The sequence below is a fragment of the Diplotaxodon limnothrissa genome, linkage group LG3 (genome assembly GCF_057381915.1).
Source record: "Diplotaxodon limnothrissa isolate DT_005_m linkage group LG3, D_limnothrissa_male_GT1.1, whole genome shotgun sequence".
Taxonomy (NCBI): domain Eukaryota; kingdom Metazoa; phylum Chordata; class Actinopteri; order Cichliformes; family Cichlidae; genus Diplotaxodon; species Diplotaxodon limnothrissa.
The window spans coordinates 26,377,532-26,393,234 of NC_140598.1; the positions used below are offsets into that span (position 1 = coordinate 26,377,532).

The 15,703-nt window shown below is 41.2% G+C and overlaps 1 protein-coding gene across 1 annotated transcript in view; it reads right to left on the reverse strand.

The window, feature by feature from the left end:
* The window catches only part of LOC146635120 (uncharacterized), an 82,753-nt gene that overhangs the window by 6,102 nt on the left and 60,948 nt on the right, over positions 1-15,703 (reverse strand). Inside the window, exons 7-8 of the mRNA XM_085345614.1 lie at positions 2,588-2,701; positions 2,330-2,416 (exon numbers count right to left, since the gene is read on the reverse strand). Of these exons, the coding sequence (XP_085201740.1) occupies positions 2,330-2,416; positions 2,588-2,701 (201 nt within the window). The remainder of the gene's footprint in view (positions 1-2,329; positions 2,417-2,587; positions 2,702-15,703) is intronic.

Below are 15,703 nucleotides of genomic sequence, written 5' to 3' on the forward strand. Positions count from 1 at the left end.
TATGAGCACCAAGTCCCCTTCAGAGGACTCTGTCCCCTCCAACAGAACATCCAAGTAAACCAGGGAACTTTGAGACAAAAACATGGGCAGCATGTGATGCAGGTCCAGCTGTACATGGAACATGCTCGTGTGCGATGGCAAACCGTCTGTCCTGCAGTCAGGACACGAGTTGTCCCTAACATTGCAGGTTTCCAAAAGAAAACAATCACCTGTAACAGCTTGTTTACTGTATATGCCCCTTGGCCTGCAACTGCAGAAAGAATGCTGTCCATGATGGGACCAGTGCAGAGGAATAAACCTGAGCTTCCTCCTGCACTTGGGTCAAATATGGACACGCCTTTGTCCTCATGAAAGTTTGCCTTCACTCAGACTCATGCCCTCCTACCATGCCAAAATATAGAAAACTGTCAGGCAATGAGTTGGAATAAAGTTGAATAAAACCTTGAAACACAGAGATGGATGATATTTTATACTTGTTGCTTCAAAGCAAACGGGGTCATTTTTGAGCCCTGAGGACCACAGGTGTGATTATGTGCTGCCATTTAAAATTTATAAATGGTTCAAAAAAAGAATTCTCACTAAAGTTCAACATACAGCACTCTGTATGTTGAACTTTAGTGAGAATTTAAAAAAAAAAAAAAATTTTTTTTAATATTTAATTTAATTAAATATTTAATTTTCTTGTTTTATTTTCGCTAAAAAACAGGGTGTATTTTTTGTAAACAAGGTCTGGTGGCCCTAAAATGTAAAATGTTGGGTAAATTATGTGTTAATGTGTTGGTCTTAAGTAAAACTAAGGTGTAACACTGAATTGATTGACAATTTATACTTTATACTTTAAAAAAACAGTCAAATGAAGTGGGGACATTTTTGACCCCTGAGGACCACCAGTGTGATTATTTGCTGCCATTAAAAAAATTTAAATGGTTCAAAAAAAAAATTCTCACTAAAGTTCAACATACAGCACTCTCTAGTTATTCAGATAGTCAAAATTATCTAAACAATTAAATATTTAATTTTCTTTTTTTATTTTCGCTAAAAAACAGGGTTTATTTTTTTGTAAAGAAGGTCTGGTGGCCCTAAAATGTAAAATGTTGAGTAAATTTTGTTTTAATGTGTTGGTCTTAAGTAAAACTAAGGTGTAACACTGAATTGATTGACAATTTATACTTTTTACTTTAAAAAACAGTCAAATGAAGTGGGGACATTTTTGACCCCTGAGGACCACCAGTGTGATTATTTGCTGCCATTAAAAATTTATAAACGCTTGAAAAAAAAAATTCTCACTAAAGTTCAACATACAGCACTCTCTAGTTATTCAGATAGTCAAAATTATCTAAACAATTAAATATTTAATTTTCTCAATTTGTTTTCGCTAAAAAAACAGGGTTTATTTTTTGTAAAGAAGGTCTGGTGGCCCTAAAATGTAAAATGTTGAGTAAATTTTGTGTTAATGTGTTGGTCTTAAGTAAAACTAAGGTGTAACACTGAATTGATTGACAATTTATACTTTATACTTTAAAAAACAGTCAAATGAAGTGGGGACACTTTTGACCCCTGATGGCTCACATTGTATGCAAATCGGGAGGACATCACAAGGGTTAACCAAAGACAGGCAGTATTAGTTGATAACATCCTCTCATCGAAGTTTTCTACACTTTTCTACTATGGACATCACAAAGCCTCTTTCTATCTGTGATTAAATAAACACCATGCTAGTTATGAATACCCTAATACCAGTTTAATAAATAAGATGACAAACATGTTTACAGTGATAGTACAGGTCTGAAAGGTGTCACCATGGATCAATGCAACAACAACATAATTGGCTAATATGCTTAGCTTTTGAGGTTTTTCAGTTCTTTCTTTCTTATGATAATGGATTGGATTTATATAGCGCTTTTCAAGGCACCGAAAGTGCTTTGCAATGCCACTATTCATTCACTCTCACATTCACACACTGGTGGAGGCAGCTACAGTTGTAGCCACAGCTGCCCTGGGGCAGACTGACAGAAGCCAGGCTGCCATATCGCACCATCGGCCCCTCTGGCCAACACCAGTAGGCAGTAGGTAAAGTGTCTTGCCCAAGGACACAACGACCAGGACAGAGCCCGGGGATCGAACCGGCGACCTTCCGGTTACAGATACGCTTCCCAACCCCCTGAACCACGGTCGCCCACGATGTCCTTATATATTTACAAATACAATATGAAAATGTCAATGTTCCTCTACAGTATTCAAATTTCAGAAAAACAAAGACAAACAAACAAACAAAACACAATCTTGCAACCACCCAACTGCCAGCACCGATCAAAGCACTCAGTATTACCTTTGTTTTGTTTTATTGGTTGTTGTTGGTGTTGATGATGTTTTATTCTAATGTCACTGTATGTGATCTCTTCTTTCACAGCTTGATCTGTTTAAATAAATAAAAAGTCAGATAAGAGAGAAAAACAATATAAAATAATCTTTCATTAAAAGCACTGAAAAAAGGGTATTTTAGTTTTATAATGTGTAACAACAAGGAGTAATCACAATAGATAACTAGATTATTAAACAACTCAAACTCATGAAATCTGACTCTCACCTTTAGGTTTAATGTGAACATGTTGTCTAATCAACAAAACCAGTAACACCAGTAGGATCAGAAAACAGACTGATCCAACAGATGACAACACAGGTATGAGAGGGGAACCAGGAGGTGGTGTGGATGGTTTGTCTAAAATAAAGCAAACACAGTCATTAAGTTGTCGTCACATTGTGAATGTTGAAAGCTGCAGAAACACAGACAGGTGAGTGTGTCACCTGTGACAGTGATCCAGCTGGATGGAGACTCTCCATGACCGCTGATGTCACACTTGTAGAGGCCTTCATCAGACCTGGAAACATGCTGGATGGTCATGTGACCTGTAGTCATGTTCCTGATGAGGGAGCCATCTTTATAGAAAGCAGCTGGGAGGTTGGAGGGAGTGGTCTCTGTTTTACAGAGCAGAGTGACGTCATCTCCCTCCATCACAGGGAGGACAGGACTCTGCAGGATCACTGATCCACCTCAACACAGAGACAAACTACAGCATTTCATCCATTTACACACAGCTTCATCAACACTAACTCCACACACTCAGCTTACCAGTGACTGTCAGCTTAACCATGTTACTGATGGGACCCTCTCTGGACTCACACCAGTAAACTCCACTGTCCAATGGGAAAACAGTGATGTTACAGGAAGAACCAGCACCTTCTCCCCACACATCTCCACACTGAGTCCTCTGTTGTTTGCTTGTGTTTCTCCTCAGAGTCCATCCAGCAGAGCTGTCGTCCTCCTCACAGCTCAGAGACACAAAGTCATATTCAAAGAACTGAGAGCTGCTGGGACTCACAGTCAGACGAGCTGTGAGGGTTACAATGAAAAACTGATGATCACATTTTTGATCTTTACTGAAGGTTTTAATCCAAATGTGTAAAACTTGTCAGAGTTTATCAGGTTTAAACTGTGACAGAAGGAGGTTACTGACCTTGGTTTGTTGTGCAGCTCAGCAGTGAGATCAGAACTAAAGAGAAATGACACTCAGGTTGATTTGAGGCGAACATAAAGAACAACTCCACACAAACAGCTGACAAACACACAAACTCATCTCTCTCTGAAATATCTGCTCATTTTCAATTTAAAGCCAGCAAAATGTTTAAAAATATTTGGTTGAAGATCTCTTTATCCATTCTATCTGACTTGAGGCAGAGAGAGAGTTTGAGCTTATCCCAGCTGTCAGAAGCTGCTTCTGGCTTACAATTGTGACCATCTGGCCAGTTTAGAATCACCAGCTAAGTCCTTGTAATGTGAAGGAAACTTACAGACACTAACACTGCACCTCTGTGACACCTGTACTGTTACATATGATAAATAAATCTTGCCGTTTTCTTTTTATTATGATTTTACACAACATCAACTCTTTTCCAGAAGACTTTTCTTCTACGGGGCAGTGGCCCCCCACACCCTCTAGCAGATCACTACATTCAATTCAATTCAATTTTATTTATATAGCGCCAAATCACAACAAAAGTCGCCTCAAGGCGCTTCATAGATACAGAGAAAAACCCAACAATCATATGACCCCCTATGAGCAAGCACTTTGGCGACAGTGGGAAGGAAAAACTCCCTTTTAACAGGAAGAAACCTCCGGCAGAACCAGGCTCAGGGAGGGGCGGCCATCTGCTGCGACCGGTTGGGGTGAGAGAAGGAAGACAGGATAAAGACATGCTGTGGAAGAGAGACAGAGGTTAATAACAGATATGATTCAATGCAGAGAGGTCTATTAATACATAGTGAGTGAGAAAGGTGACTGGAAAGGAAAAACTCAATGCATCATGGGAATCCCCCGGCAGCCTACATCTATTGCAGCATAACTAAGGGAGGATTCAGGATCACCTGGTCCAGCCCTAACTATATGCTTTAGCAAAAAGGAAAGTTTTAAGCCTAATCTTAAAAGTAGAGATAGTGTCTGTCTCCTGAATCCAAACTGGAAGCTGGTTCCACAGAAGAGGGGCCTGAAAACTGAAGGCTCTCCCTCCCATTCTACTTTTAAATACTCTAGGAACAACAAGTAGGCCTGCAGTGCGAGACGGAAGTGCTCTATTAGGGTGATATGGTACTACAAGGTCATTAAGATAAGATGGGGCCTGATTATTTAAGACCTTGTATGTGAGGAGCAGGATTTTGAATTCAATTCTGGATTTAACAGGAAGCCAATGAAGGGAAGCCAAAACAGGAGAAATATGCTCTCTCTTTCTAGTCCCTGTCAGGACTCTTGCCGCAGCATTTTGGATTAGTTGAAGGCTTTTCAGCGAGTTTTTTGGACATCCTGATAATAATGAATTACAGTCGTCCAGCCTGGAAGTAATAAATGCATGAACTCGTTTTTCAGCGTCACTCTGAGACAGGATATTTCTAATTTTAGAGATGTTGCGCAAATGGAAGAAAGCAGTCTTACATATTTGTTTAATATGTGCGTTGAAGGACATGTCCTGGTCAAAAATGACTCCAAGTTTCCTCACAGCATTACTGGAGGCCAAGGTAATGCCATCCAGGGTAAGAATCTGGTTAGATACCATATTTCTAAGATTTTCAGGGCCGAGTACAATAACCTCAGTTTTATCTGAATTAAGAAGCAGAAAGTTAGCGGCCATCCAGGTCTTTATGTCTTTAAGACATTCCTGCAGTTTAACTAATTGGTGTGTGTTATCTGGCTTCATGGACAGATAGAGCTGGGTGTCATCAGCATAGCAGTGAAAATGTATGCTATGTCTTCTAATGATACTGCCTAACGGTGTGTTCACACCGAACGCGATGGACGCGAATAGAGCGTCAGGTTTACATGTAAAGTCAATGGAAAGGCGCGATGACGCGCGATTGCGGGTCCCGCGAAAATTCGGAAGCAGATTTGCGTCGCGAAAACGCCAAAACGCGTGAAACGCGCGTCAGTGTAGCGCGTCTGGCGCGTTTGACTCGCGAATAAAACCACGCGCATGAGTTTTTGTGTTGCATTTTGTGCATACGCGCGTTTCGCGTCTACCGCTCGAGTTGGAAAAATCTGAACTCCAGCGTCAAATCGCGCCGCGACAACCAATCAGGAGCCTGGTGACGTGGCTGTTACCTAGGTCAAAGGGGCAGATCCAGCCAAAGCCTTTCATACTTCAATGGAGGGGAAGGCTAATCAATGCGGTAGCAAACAACTCGGAGCTGTACAACACCAGCTGCTTTCAGTACCGAGACAGGAATAAAAAGGACCGAGCTTGGAGGAAGATATGTGAAGGGATCGGGCAACCTGGTAAGTTCATTCATTTCTCTTTTGAAAGTTTTCACTGACCCGGGGAAGCCGCACAAAAGCTAGCAAGCCACCGCTATTTTCCCACTGACGTACAAATACCGTTCTGCTTTTATGCATGTTATCATTTAGGAATATATTTTATTGTTTATTAATAAACAGCACACAGTGGTCCCGCTGTTCATCCGTCACTGCTTTGCTTTTTCGCTGATTTTTTATTGCACAGTACAGCATTGCATTCTGCAGCCTGATTGACAAATCTCCTGTGCTTGCCAAATTTATCACGTTTGGTTTTGATAACCATCGCGTCCAATAGAAAAAACAGCACAAAAACACCCATAACTATGAGCCTCATTCGGAAATAGACACCTGCACCGTGAGGGAAAAAGGCGCACGAAAGTGGCAGGCAGATGAAGACAAACCGCGGCATAATAATACTTTTACGTTTTGCAATCTACAAAGGTTTGCACTTTGAGAATCAATTGTGAGAACTGTGACCAGGGGCTAGTTATTCTGAGAACCCCTGCAATAAATGAGGGACCACTGTCTACTCTACGATTATTATATCGAACCTGTTAACATTTAATACTGTATTGATAGAACCAACTGATTCTGCAGCAGAGCATCCCCAGTCCCTGAGCTCCTGCTGCTGCACCCACAGATATGTACAGCAAGCACTGATACCTTTTTAGTCGGTGGGATTCCCTTGTGATCACCTTTACTAAATATCTACAACCAATCTGATTATATCCTGTTATTGTTTTTTTTTTTCAATGTTGAAATTAAAATCTAGTAGCAGCCTTCTCATTTCTTTGTGTTTTGTGCTGTTTTACAGGCCCACAGAGGAGGACGGCTCCGAGGCAGATGAGGGACGGGTCCCAGGACGGTCCATCGGCGGTGGAGCTGGCCATCCTGGAGTCCCTGAAGAGGCCACACCAGTCTCCAATGGAGCATTTCCTCCTCAGCCTTGTTCCTGCTCTGGAGAGCAGCTGGTCCTTTTTATTCCTGTCTCTCTGTAAATTCTTATATTTTATATATTTATGTTTAATGTTTTTCTGTTTGAGACTTTTAATATTATTTCAAATAAATGTTTATAATGACTAATGTCTCAGTTCTACTACACAGCAAATGTTGACACACGACTTGACACATGTAGAATTTATTTCATATTATACTAATGACAAAATATACTGATACAGTGGGATGCAGAAGTTTGGGCAACCTTGTTAATAGACATTATTTTCCTGTATAAATCGTTGGTTGTTACAATAAAAAATGTCAGTTAAATATCATACAGGAGACACACACAGTGATATTTGAGAAGTGAAAAGAAGTTTACTGGATTTACAGAAAGTGTGCAATAATTGTTTAAACAAAATCAAGCAGGTGCATCAATTTGGGCACCACAAAAAAGAAATGAAATGAATATTTAGTGTATATCAATGTGTGTGTCTCCTATATGATATATGGGGTGCCTTTGTCTGGATGTGCTTCCCATCCAGAGCTGCACAGCACAGAGGAAAGTTCCAGCGCTCCTGGAATCCCTCTGTGATGGACCGCCAGTCTCCAGGTGAAGGCACAGCCATGAAGTCGTCCACTAGACAGTCCCAGATGGACGTCGCTGCCTGGGGGGTGATCTGGCTCACCGTGGACACACCGACTCTGAAACTGAACGCGATGGTCCTGAAGGAGTCCCCGGTGACAAGGAACCTGGACAAAATTGTTCAAAATCAGTATTATGTGTACTGCAGTTACAAAATACATTATTCAAATTCCAAAATACTTTTGTGATGTCAGATTTAAATCACAAAACATGAATCTTACATAAAACCTTTTGTAATTATAAGGATAATTACAAAATGTATATTAGATCATATCTAAAACAGTTGTGTTTTGTTTTAACTTTAACATATCATAATTTGATTGGTAGCAACTTTCACAACTACAGTGAGCCAATCACTCACAATTCCTAAACATGTCAATCAGGTAGGAATGAAGTAAGACATTAATAGAAATAAAGAGTTGTATGTTGACATGTAGCCCTTTCCTTGCTTAAATCATTAATATTTTTGAAAAATTAATCTGTGATAAGACAGCTTATCAAGATAGAACCATGTAACTAGAGATGAACCAAACTGTTCACAGTTTTATCTAACTCTGTTTTAATAAAGGCTGTGACCCCTGCTATAGAGTCTGACAGCTGCAGGGATTATATACAAATATTCAACTATCCCAGAATTAAACCAGGTCTAAATAAAAAGGAGTGAGTATCACTACAAAGGTTAACTCAGTGGTCCTAATGCTACAGTTTGATATCAGCAAACACCGAGCGCATACATTGATGTGACACCACAGCCATGCTATCATGCAAACACTGATAACAGCATAAATCGAATTAAATCGGGGCTTGATGAGAGCTTCTGAGTATCACTAGAAATATTATAAAGAGTCGTCTCTGTACCACAGTTTGCTTTCAGTAAACACCGACAGCATTCACTGTTAGCATAGCACATCCATGTTAGCAGTGTATAACTGGATGGATTAGCATATTAGCACAGATATCAATAAAGGACTACCGTATTAAATAGTTTTACTAACCTCAGGCAGACGGACAGGCGCTCTGCAGGTGGGATTGAGCGTCTGTAGTTGGTGTCTAGGCGGGCGATGCTGGGACCGACGAGGGAAAGCAGGTCCTCAAACTGGCCGACGGTGATAGCGCTGGAATCGGCCGTCATCCAGGCGCAGCTCCTGGAGCAAGTGGTGAAACTCACCAAACTGCTCATGCCTCTGGAGGACCTGATGGACCCAGGTACGGCGAGGACGTCTTTTACGCTGCTGCTCTGCTCTCCACAGTACAGAGAGAAGGGAGACTCTCTCTTCAAGCGCTAGCTCGATAGCTGCCATCTTGCAAAACCAGGTCTGGCACAACTCCCTCCCACATTCCTCCCACATTTCCGGTTCACGCGCGTCAAAATATCATATTTTGACGCGCGATGGATTTTTCTTGGACACGCGTTGAGACGCGAATGTACACGCGTCAAATTAGGGGCGTTTGGGGCGTTTTATTCGCGTCCATCGCGTTCGGTGTGAACACACCGTAAGGGAAGCATGTATAATGTAAACAGAATTGGTCCTAGCACTGAACCCTGTGGAACTCCATAATTAACCTCAGTGTGTGAAGAGGACTCTCCATTTACATGCACAAATTGGAGTCTATTAGATAGATATGATACAAACCACTGCAGTGCAGTACCTGTAATACTACAGCATGTTCTAATCGCTCTAATAGGATATTATGATCAACAGTATCGAATGCTGCACTAAGGTCTAGCAGGACAAGCACAGAGATGAGTCCACTGTCAGAGGCCATAAGAAGATCATTTGTAACCTTCACTAAAGCTGTTTCTGTGCTGTGCTGAGCTCTGAAACCTGACTGAAACTCTACAAATAAACCATTCCTCTGCAGATGATCTGTTAGCTGTTTGACAACTACTCTTTCAAGGATTTTTGATATGAAAGGAAGGTTGGAGATTGGCCTATAATTAGCTAAGACTGCTGGGTCTAGAGATGGCTTTTTGAGTAAAGGTTTAACTACAGCCAGCTTGAAGGCCTGTGGTACATAGCCGATCATTAGAGATAGGTTGATCATATTTAAGATCGAAGAATGAATTAATGGCAGGACTTCTTTGAGCAGTTTTGTAGGAATGGGGTGTAAAAGACACGTTGATGGTTTGGAGGAAGTAATTATTGAAGTTAACTCAGAAAGATCAATTGGAGAAAAAGAGTCTAACTTAACATCAATGGTACTAAGAGTAGCTGTAGATAATATTACATCTGTGGGATGATTATTGGTAATTTTTTCTCTAATGATAAAAATTTTATTTGTGAAGAAGTTCATGAAGTCATTACTAGTTAACGTTAAAGGGATGGTTGGCTCAAAAGAGCTCTGACTTTTTGTCAGCCTGGCTACAGAGCTGAAGAGAAACCTGGGGTTGTTCTTATTTTCTTCAATCAGTGATGAATAGTAAGATGTTCTGGCTTTGCGGAGGGCTTTCTTATAAAGCAGCAAACTATTTCTCCAGGCTAAATAATGATCCTCTAGATTTGTGACACGCCATTTCCTCTCCAGCTTACGAGTCATCTGCTTTAGGGTACGTGTTTGAGAATTATACCACGGAGTCAGGTACTTCTGATTTGAGGCCTTAGTTTTCACAGGAGCTACAGTATCCAGAGTCGTACGTAGTGAGGAGGTGAAATTATTAACAAGATAATCGACCTCTGTTGGGGTAGCGTTCAGATAGCTGCTCTGCTCTGTGTTAGTACAGGGCACTGAAGATGATAACAGTGGGTGGATTATATTCTTAAACTTAGTTACAGCGCTTTCAGAAAGACATCTACTTTGATAAAGTCTACTCTCCACTGCTGTGTAATCAATTATTGTAAATGTAAATGTTATCAGGAAATGATCAGACAGGAGAGGGTTTTCAGGAAACACTGTTAAATGTTCAGGTTCGATGCCATATGTTAAAACAAGATCTAGAGTGTGATTAAAGTGGTGGGTGGGTTCTTTTACATTTTGAGAGAAACCAATTGAGTCTAATAACAGATTAAATGCCATGTTGAGGCTGTCATTTTTAGCATCTACATGGATGTTAAAATCACCCACAATAATTATTTTATCTGAGCTCAGAACTAAATTAGATATAAAGTCTGAGAAATCAGACAGAAACTCTGTGTAAGGCCCAGGTGGACGATAGATGATAACAAGTAAGACTGGTTTCTGAGTTTTACAGCTAGGGTGGACAATGTTAAGCATCAGGCTTTCAAATGAATTAAAAGTCTGTCTTGGTCTTTCATTAATTAATAGGCTGGTGTGAAAAATTGCTGCCACACCGCCCCCTCGGCCTGTGCTTCGAGATTTCTGGTAGTTAGAATGACTCGGGGGTGTTGATTCATTTAAACTAACATAATCATCCTGCTGCAACCAGGTTTCTGTAAGGCAGAGTAAATCGATTTGTTGATCAATTATTAAGTCATGTACTAACAGAGACTTGGAGGAGAGAGACCTAATATTTAATAATCCACATTTCACTGTTTTACTCTTTGGTTCAGATGTGGATACTGTATTGTTCTTTCTTTGTGATTGTTTATGTTTAAGTTGTTTGTTGCTGGTTTTTAGTTTGTTTTTTGTCTGTTTGGGAGCTGACACAGTCTCTATGGAGATGGGTTTTTGGGGGGGTAGCAGGAGGAGAGAAGCTGCAGAGAGGTGTGTAAGACTGCAACTCTGCTTCCTGGTCCCAACTCTGGATAGTCATATTTTGGGAGGTTTAATAAATTTGTCCATATTTCTAGAAATGAGAGCTGCTCCATCCAAAGTAGGATGGATGCCGTCTCTCCTAACAAGACCAGGTTTCCTCCAGAAGGTTTGCCAATTATCTATGAAGCCCACATCGTTTCTGGGACACCACTCAGACAGCCAGCAATTTAAGGAGAACGTGCGGCTAAACATGTCACTCCTGGTCTGATTGGGGAGGGGACCAGAGAAAACTATAGAGTCCCACATTGTTTTGGCAAAGTTGCACACCGATTCAATATTGATTTTAGTGACCTCCGATTGGCGTAACCGGGTGTCATTACTGCCGACGTGAATTATGATCTTACTGAATTTACGTTTACCCTTAGCCAGCAGTTTTAAATTTCCTTCAATGTCGCCTGCTCTGGCCCCTGGAAGACAATTGACTATGGTTGCCGGTGTCTCTAGCTTCACGTCTGAAAACAGAATCACCAATTACCAGAGTTTGACCCCCGGCGGGTGTGTCGCCGAGTGGGGAAAAATGGTTAGACACATGAATGGGTTGGTGGTGTACCTGGGGCTTCTGTTTAGGACTATGCTTCCTCCTCACCGTCACCCAGCCGCCCTCTTTCCCCAGCTGCTTGGGGTCTGCCGGGGAACAGCTAGCGGGGCCTACGCTATCTTCGGCTCCACCAGCTACAGGGGCCTGGCTAGCTATGGGTGAATGAAGGGTGCGAAGCCGAGTCTCCAATTCAGTAATCCTGGCCTCCAGCGCTGCAAATATGCTACATTTGTTACAGATATCATTACTGCTAAAGGAGGCCGAGGAGTAACTAAACATCTGACACAATGAGCAAGACAGTGCAGGAGGGACAGGTGAAGTAGCCATGGTGCTAATGAGTCGGCTACGAGCTAAGCTAAGCTAGCGAAACAGTACAGAGACAGTGAGTGAATACTTTGGCTATAAATTAGGTAGTGAGTACACAGAAAGTGTGCTTCGGATGAAGCACGTGAAGATTATACTATGAAAGAATGTATTTAAAAGTTGTTAATTAAATTGCTAAGCAAATAAGCTACTCAGAAACACCACTGTGTTTGAGCAGGAACAGGAAGTGATACTCTACCACAGAGCGAGCGAACACCAAGTGACAGCGCCACCAAGAGGAACATGAAGGAACCTTTTAAAAACAAGCGCGTCCATGCTCACAGGTGTTTCACACGGGTGATCACACACACAAACTACACCCTTTTTTGGCTCCTACCTCAAAGCACACTGCGTTCTGTTGATCTTACGTGCTGCACAATAATGTTCAATACTTAGTATTTACTGTTATATTCCCATAGATCATCATGATGATGTTGTTTATTATATTGCTCTCTGTTTTTTTTTGAATAAAATAAACCATAAAATAAACAATAAAAGGGGAATCAAATAGACCAATGCGGCAAGGCAAGGGTGGTCCGTTTGGTAAAGTAAATCCGTTGGGCATCTTTCGTTGCCTTTAGACAATAATTCTGATGGCAAAAAAAAAAAAAAAAGAAAAAAAAAGACTTTTCTTCTATGTTTGTTACTGATGTAAATGTATCAGACAGTTTGAACTCTTTTACTTTTTGTCTAAGAAGCAGCTTTTAATGTGATCACAGTGATCATGAGCACAGACTCTGAGTATATATAAAATATCCACTACTTTTAAATAACCCAGTAAAGTCATGTGTCCACTGTGCAGCTGTGTTGATATAATGAGTGAATGATTTGATCTTTTCACTGCCTGCTGTGTTTCCTCGACTCCTGAGCAAAGATAAAGAGTCAGTTCAGACCTGCAGTTGGTCCTCGTGGTGTTTGAACTTGAATTCAGCCTGATTTGTTTTTCATGTCTTCTCCTCCATCATCAGTTATCAGGAGAGCAGACAGTCAAAGTACAAGAATTCAAACAAACACAGAGATTCTACTTACAGAGCAGACACAGCACAGATGTTTCCTTCATCGTCCTTCTCACTCATTTGAGCTTTTTTTCATTTCTGTCACTGACACCAAGTAAAGCCCGCCCTCTTCCTCTGAGCACCAGCTTTTCTACTGGTTCAGAGTGGTGGGGACCTAAAGTTTTACTATAAAGACAAAAAAAATACTCTGCAGTATCTTGTTTTTCATTCGTCAAGTCTTCAGTCTGCTGTCAGTGATCTGTAGTTTGGTTGATGAACAAATCCATGTCCATGTAGTGGACGTCCCCCTCAGTGAGAGAGGCAGATATGAGCTGAAACACAGGAATCAAACCAGGGACGCTGCTGTTATGGAGCTGAACTGGAACCATTCAGACACTGAGGCCCTCTGAACACATTTTAATTACAGCTGTGCAGAGACACACTGATGACTGACTGGAACACTATGATTCACATTTTACATTAACACCATCCTCACACTTGGTTTATATTTGACCACTAGAGGGAGAAGTTGGACTTTAAATACTAACATGGATACAGTACAATGATGTTTCCACAGTTTGTTATCAATTAAATAAGATACCAGCTATTCCTGTACAGCAAATCCGAACCAGATTTTTGTCAAAACTGTCACAGTCTTTGCTTCTAAACTTTTTACTCTAGTAATTGAATTTACAGTTATGTTTTCATTTGACATACTGTATTAACACAATTGATCTAAAATCAGACAACAAAAAACACAAAATCAGCATATTTTTTACTGTAACAACCACAAACATGTTTATTGAATCATATTTCATAACTTTAAATGCAAATATAAATTGCCAATTTTAAAATCCTATGCACAAGTTTTGCAAACAACCATTTCAAACTATTTACAGAACAATCAGCTGTTCAATAAGATGCCACACAAATTATTTGTGCCACTCCAAAAAAATATTTCTGTCCGCTATAAAGGAAACATCACAGCCTGATACCTGCAGGTCTGACAGCAGCAGGTGTATCACTCCTGTTTCTACCTGGAGACAGCAGTCGCCTCATTGTTCTGACACACAACACAAAACTATCCACAACACTACACATTAACTACACACTCCAAACGTCACAAATCTCTCTCATCTCAAAACTCTCTCTCGCCATCACTCTACCTAAACAACCAAATGTCATGTTACCATATAATTTTTTGATTGGTCGACATGGTGCGTTTTTCCACCAACATGAAAGGGCTGTTTTTTTTTTGGTTTTTTTTGCTCATAAGCAGAGAGTTCTTGCTAGCGCTGTCCTTAGACGTTAAACATGACGAAACTATTGAGGAAAAACGCCATGTAGATATTTTTATTATGACTCTGGTTTTACGTGGCCTATCAACACAATTTAAACACTGCTATAACTGGTATATATATCACCTTGTTGCTATGTCTTTAAGTGGTCATGTGATTGGCTTACCGCTAATGCTTTATTCTTCCTCAGTCAAACAGCAGCACTCATGCAATTGTTTTGCCCCCCTGAGCTCCAGGTGCCAAAAAGTGATCGTGATTGCCATCCGCGGGAGCGCATGCAGCAGCTTAAAGCTGTAGCGCCCAGGTTACTCACAGCTCCTTCCGTACAACTGATATAAGATGCAGTAAGCTGAACATAGTTTCAACCGTCTGTTTGTTGAAAAATAGTAACGTGACCGCTATTCTTGTTAGTAACGGTAGCAAAGTTGTAACTGTGACCCGTGGTAGGTACCTATTTAAAATAGGACAGAGCCATAGGCGCACAGTCAGTTTAAAAGAGTTAAATTTTTAATACAAAAGAAAAGAAACAGTGTAACAGCGGCACCTAAAAACAATTAAAAACTTTACCTTATTAGAAACTATAAAACTGTACGATTGCCCGTGAGCCAGGACAAGCGCTGCGGGGAACCGTTTAAAAACAAATCGACATAGCACACAGGTTAAAAATGGACGGCAACTCACACACGACCCCAAATGGGTAAAACACTATAGAAAAAAAGGCAGATCTTCGGTGCCGTCTTCACTCAGGCCCACCGCTGTGCATGCAAAAGCGGGGAGACAAAAAAACATTGTCTTTATCTTGGACAACATCTGCCTCTCCGACACCACCTTGAGGGAGTCCAGCTCCATCCCCACAACATTGCTGGCCTTACGGATCAGTTTATTAAGTCTGTTGGCATCTGCGACCCTCAGCCTGCTCCCCCAGCATGCAACAGCATAGAGGATCGCACTGGCCACAACAGAGTCATAGAGAATCCTGAGCATTGTCCAACAGATGTTGAAGGATCTCAGTCTCCTCAAAAAATAGAGACGACTCTGACCCTTCCTGTAAAGTGCTGTGGTGTTTTTAGCCCAGTCCAGTTTATTGTCAATGTGTACTCCAAGGTATTTATAGTCCTCCACTATCTCAAGATTTACCCCCTGGATTCAAACAGGAGTCAAGTGTTTCCTGGTCTTCCTGAAGTCCACGATCAGTTCCTTGGTCTTTGCCATGTTGAGCTGCAGATGATTCTGTTCACACCACATGACAAAGGAGTCGACCACAGCCCGGTACTCTGTCTCATCATCCCTGCTGATGGAACCAACCACCGCAGAGTCATCAGGAAACTTCTGAAGATGTGTGCGTCTCTGAGTACGTGACTTCCTGCCCGTCA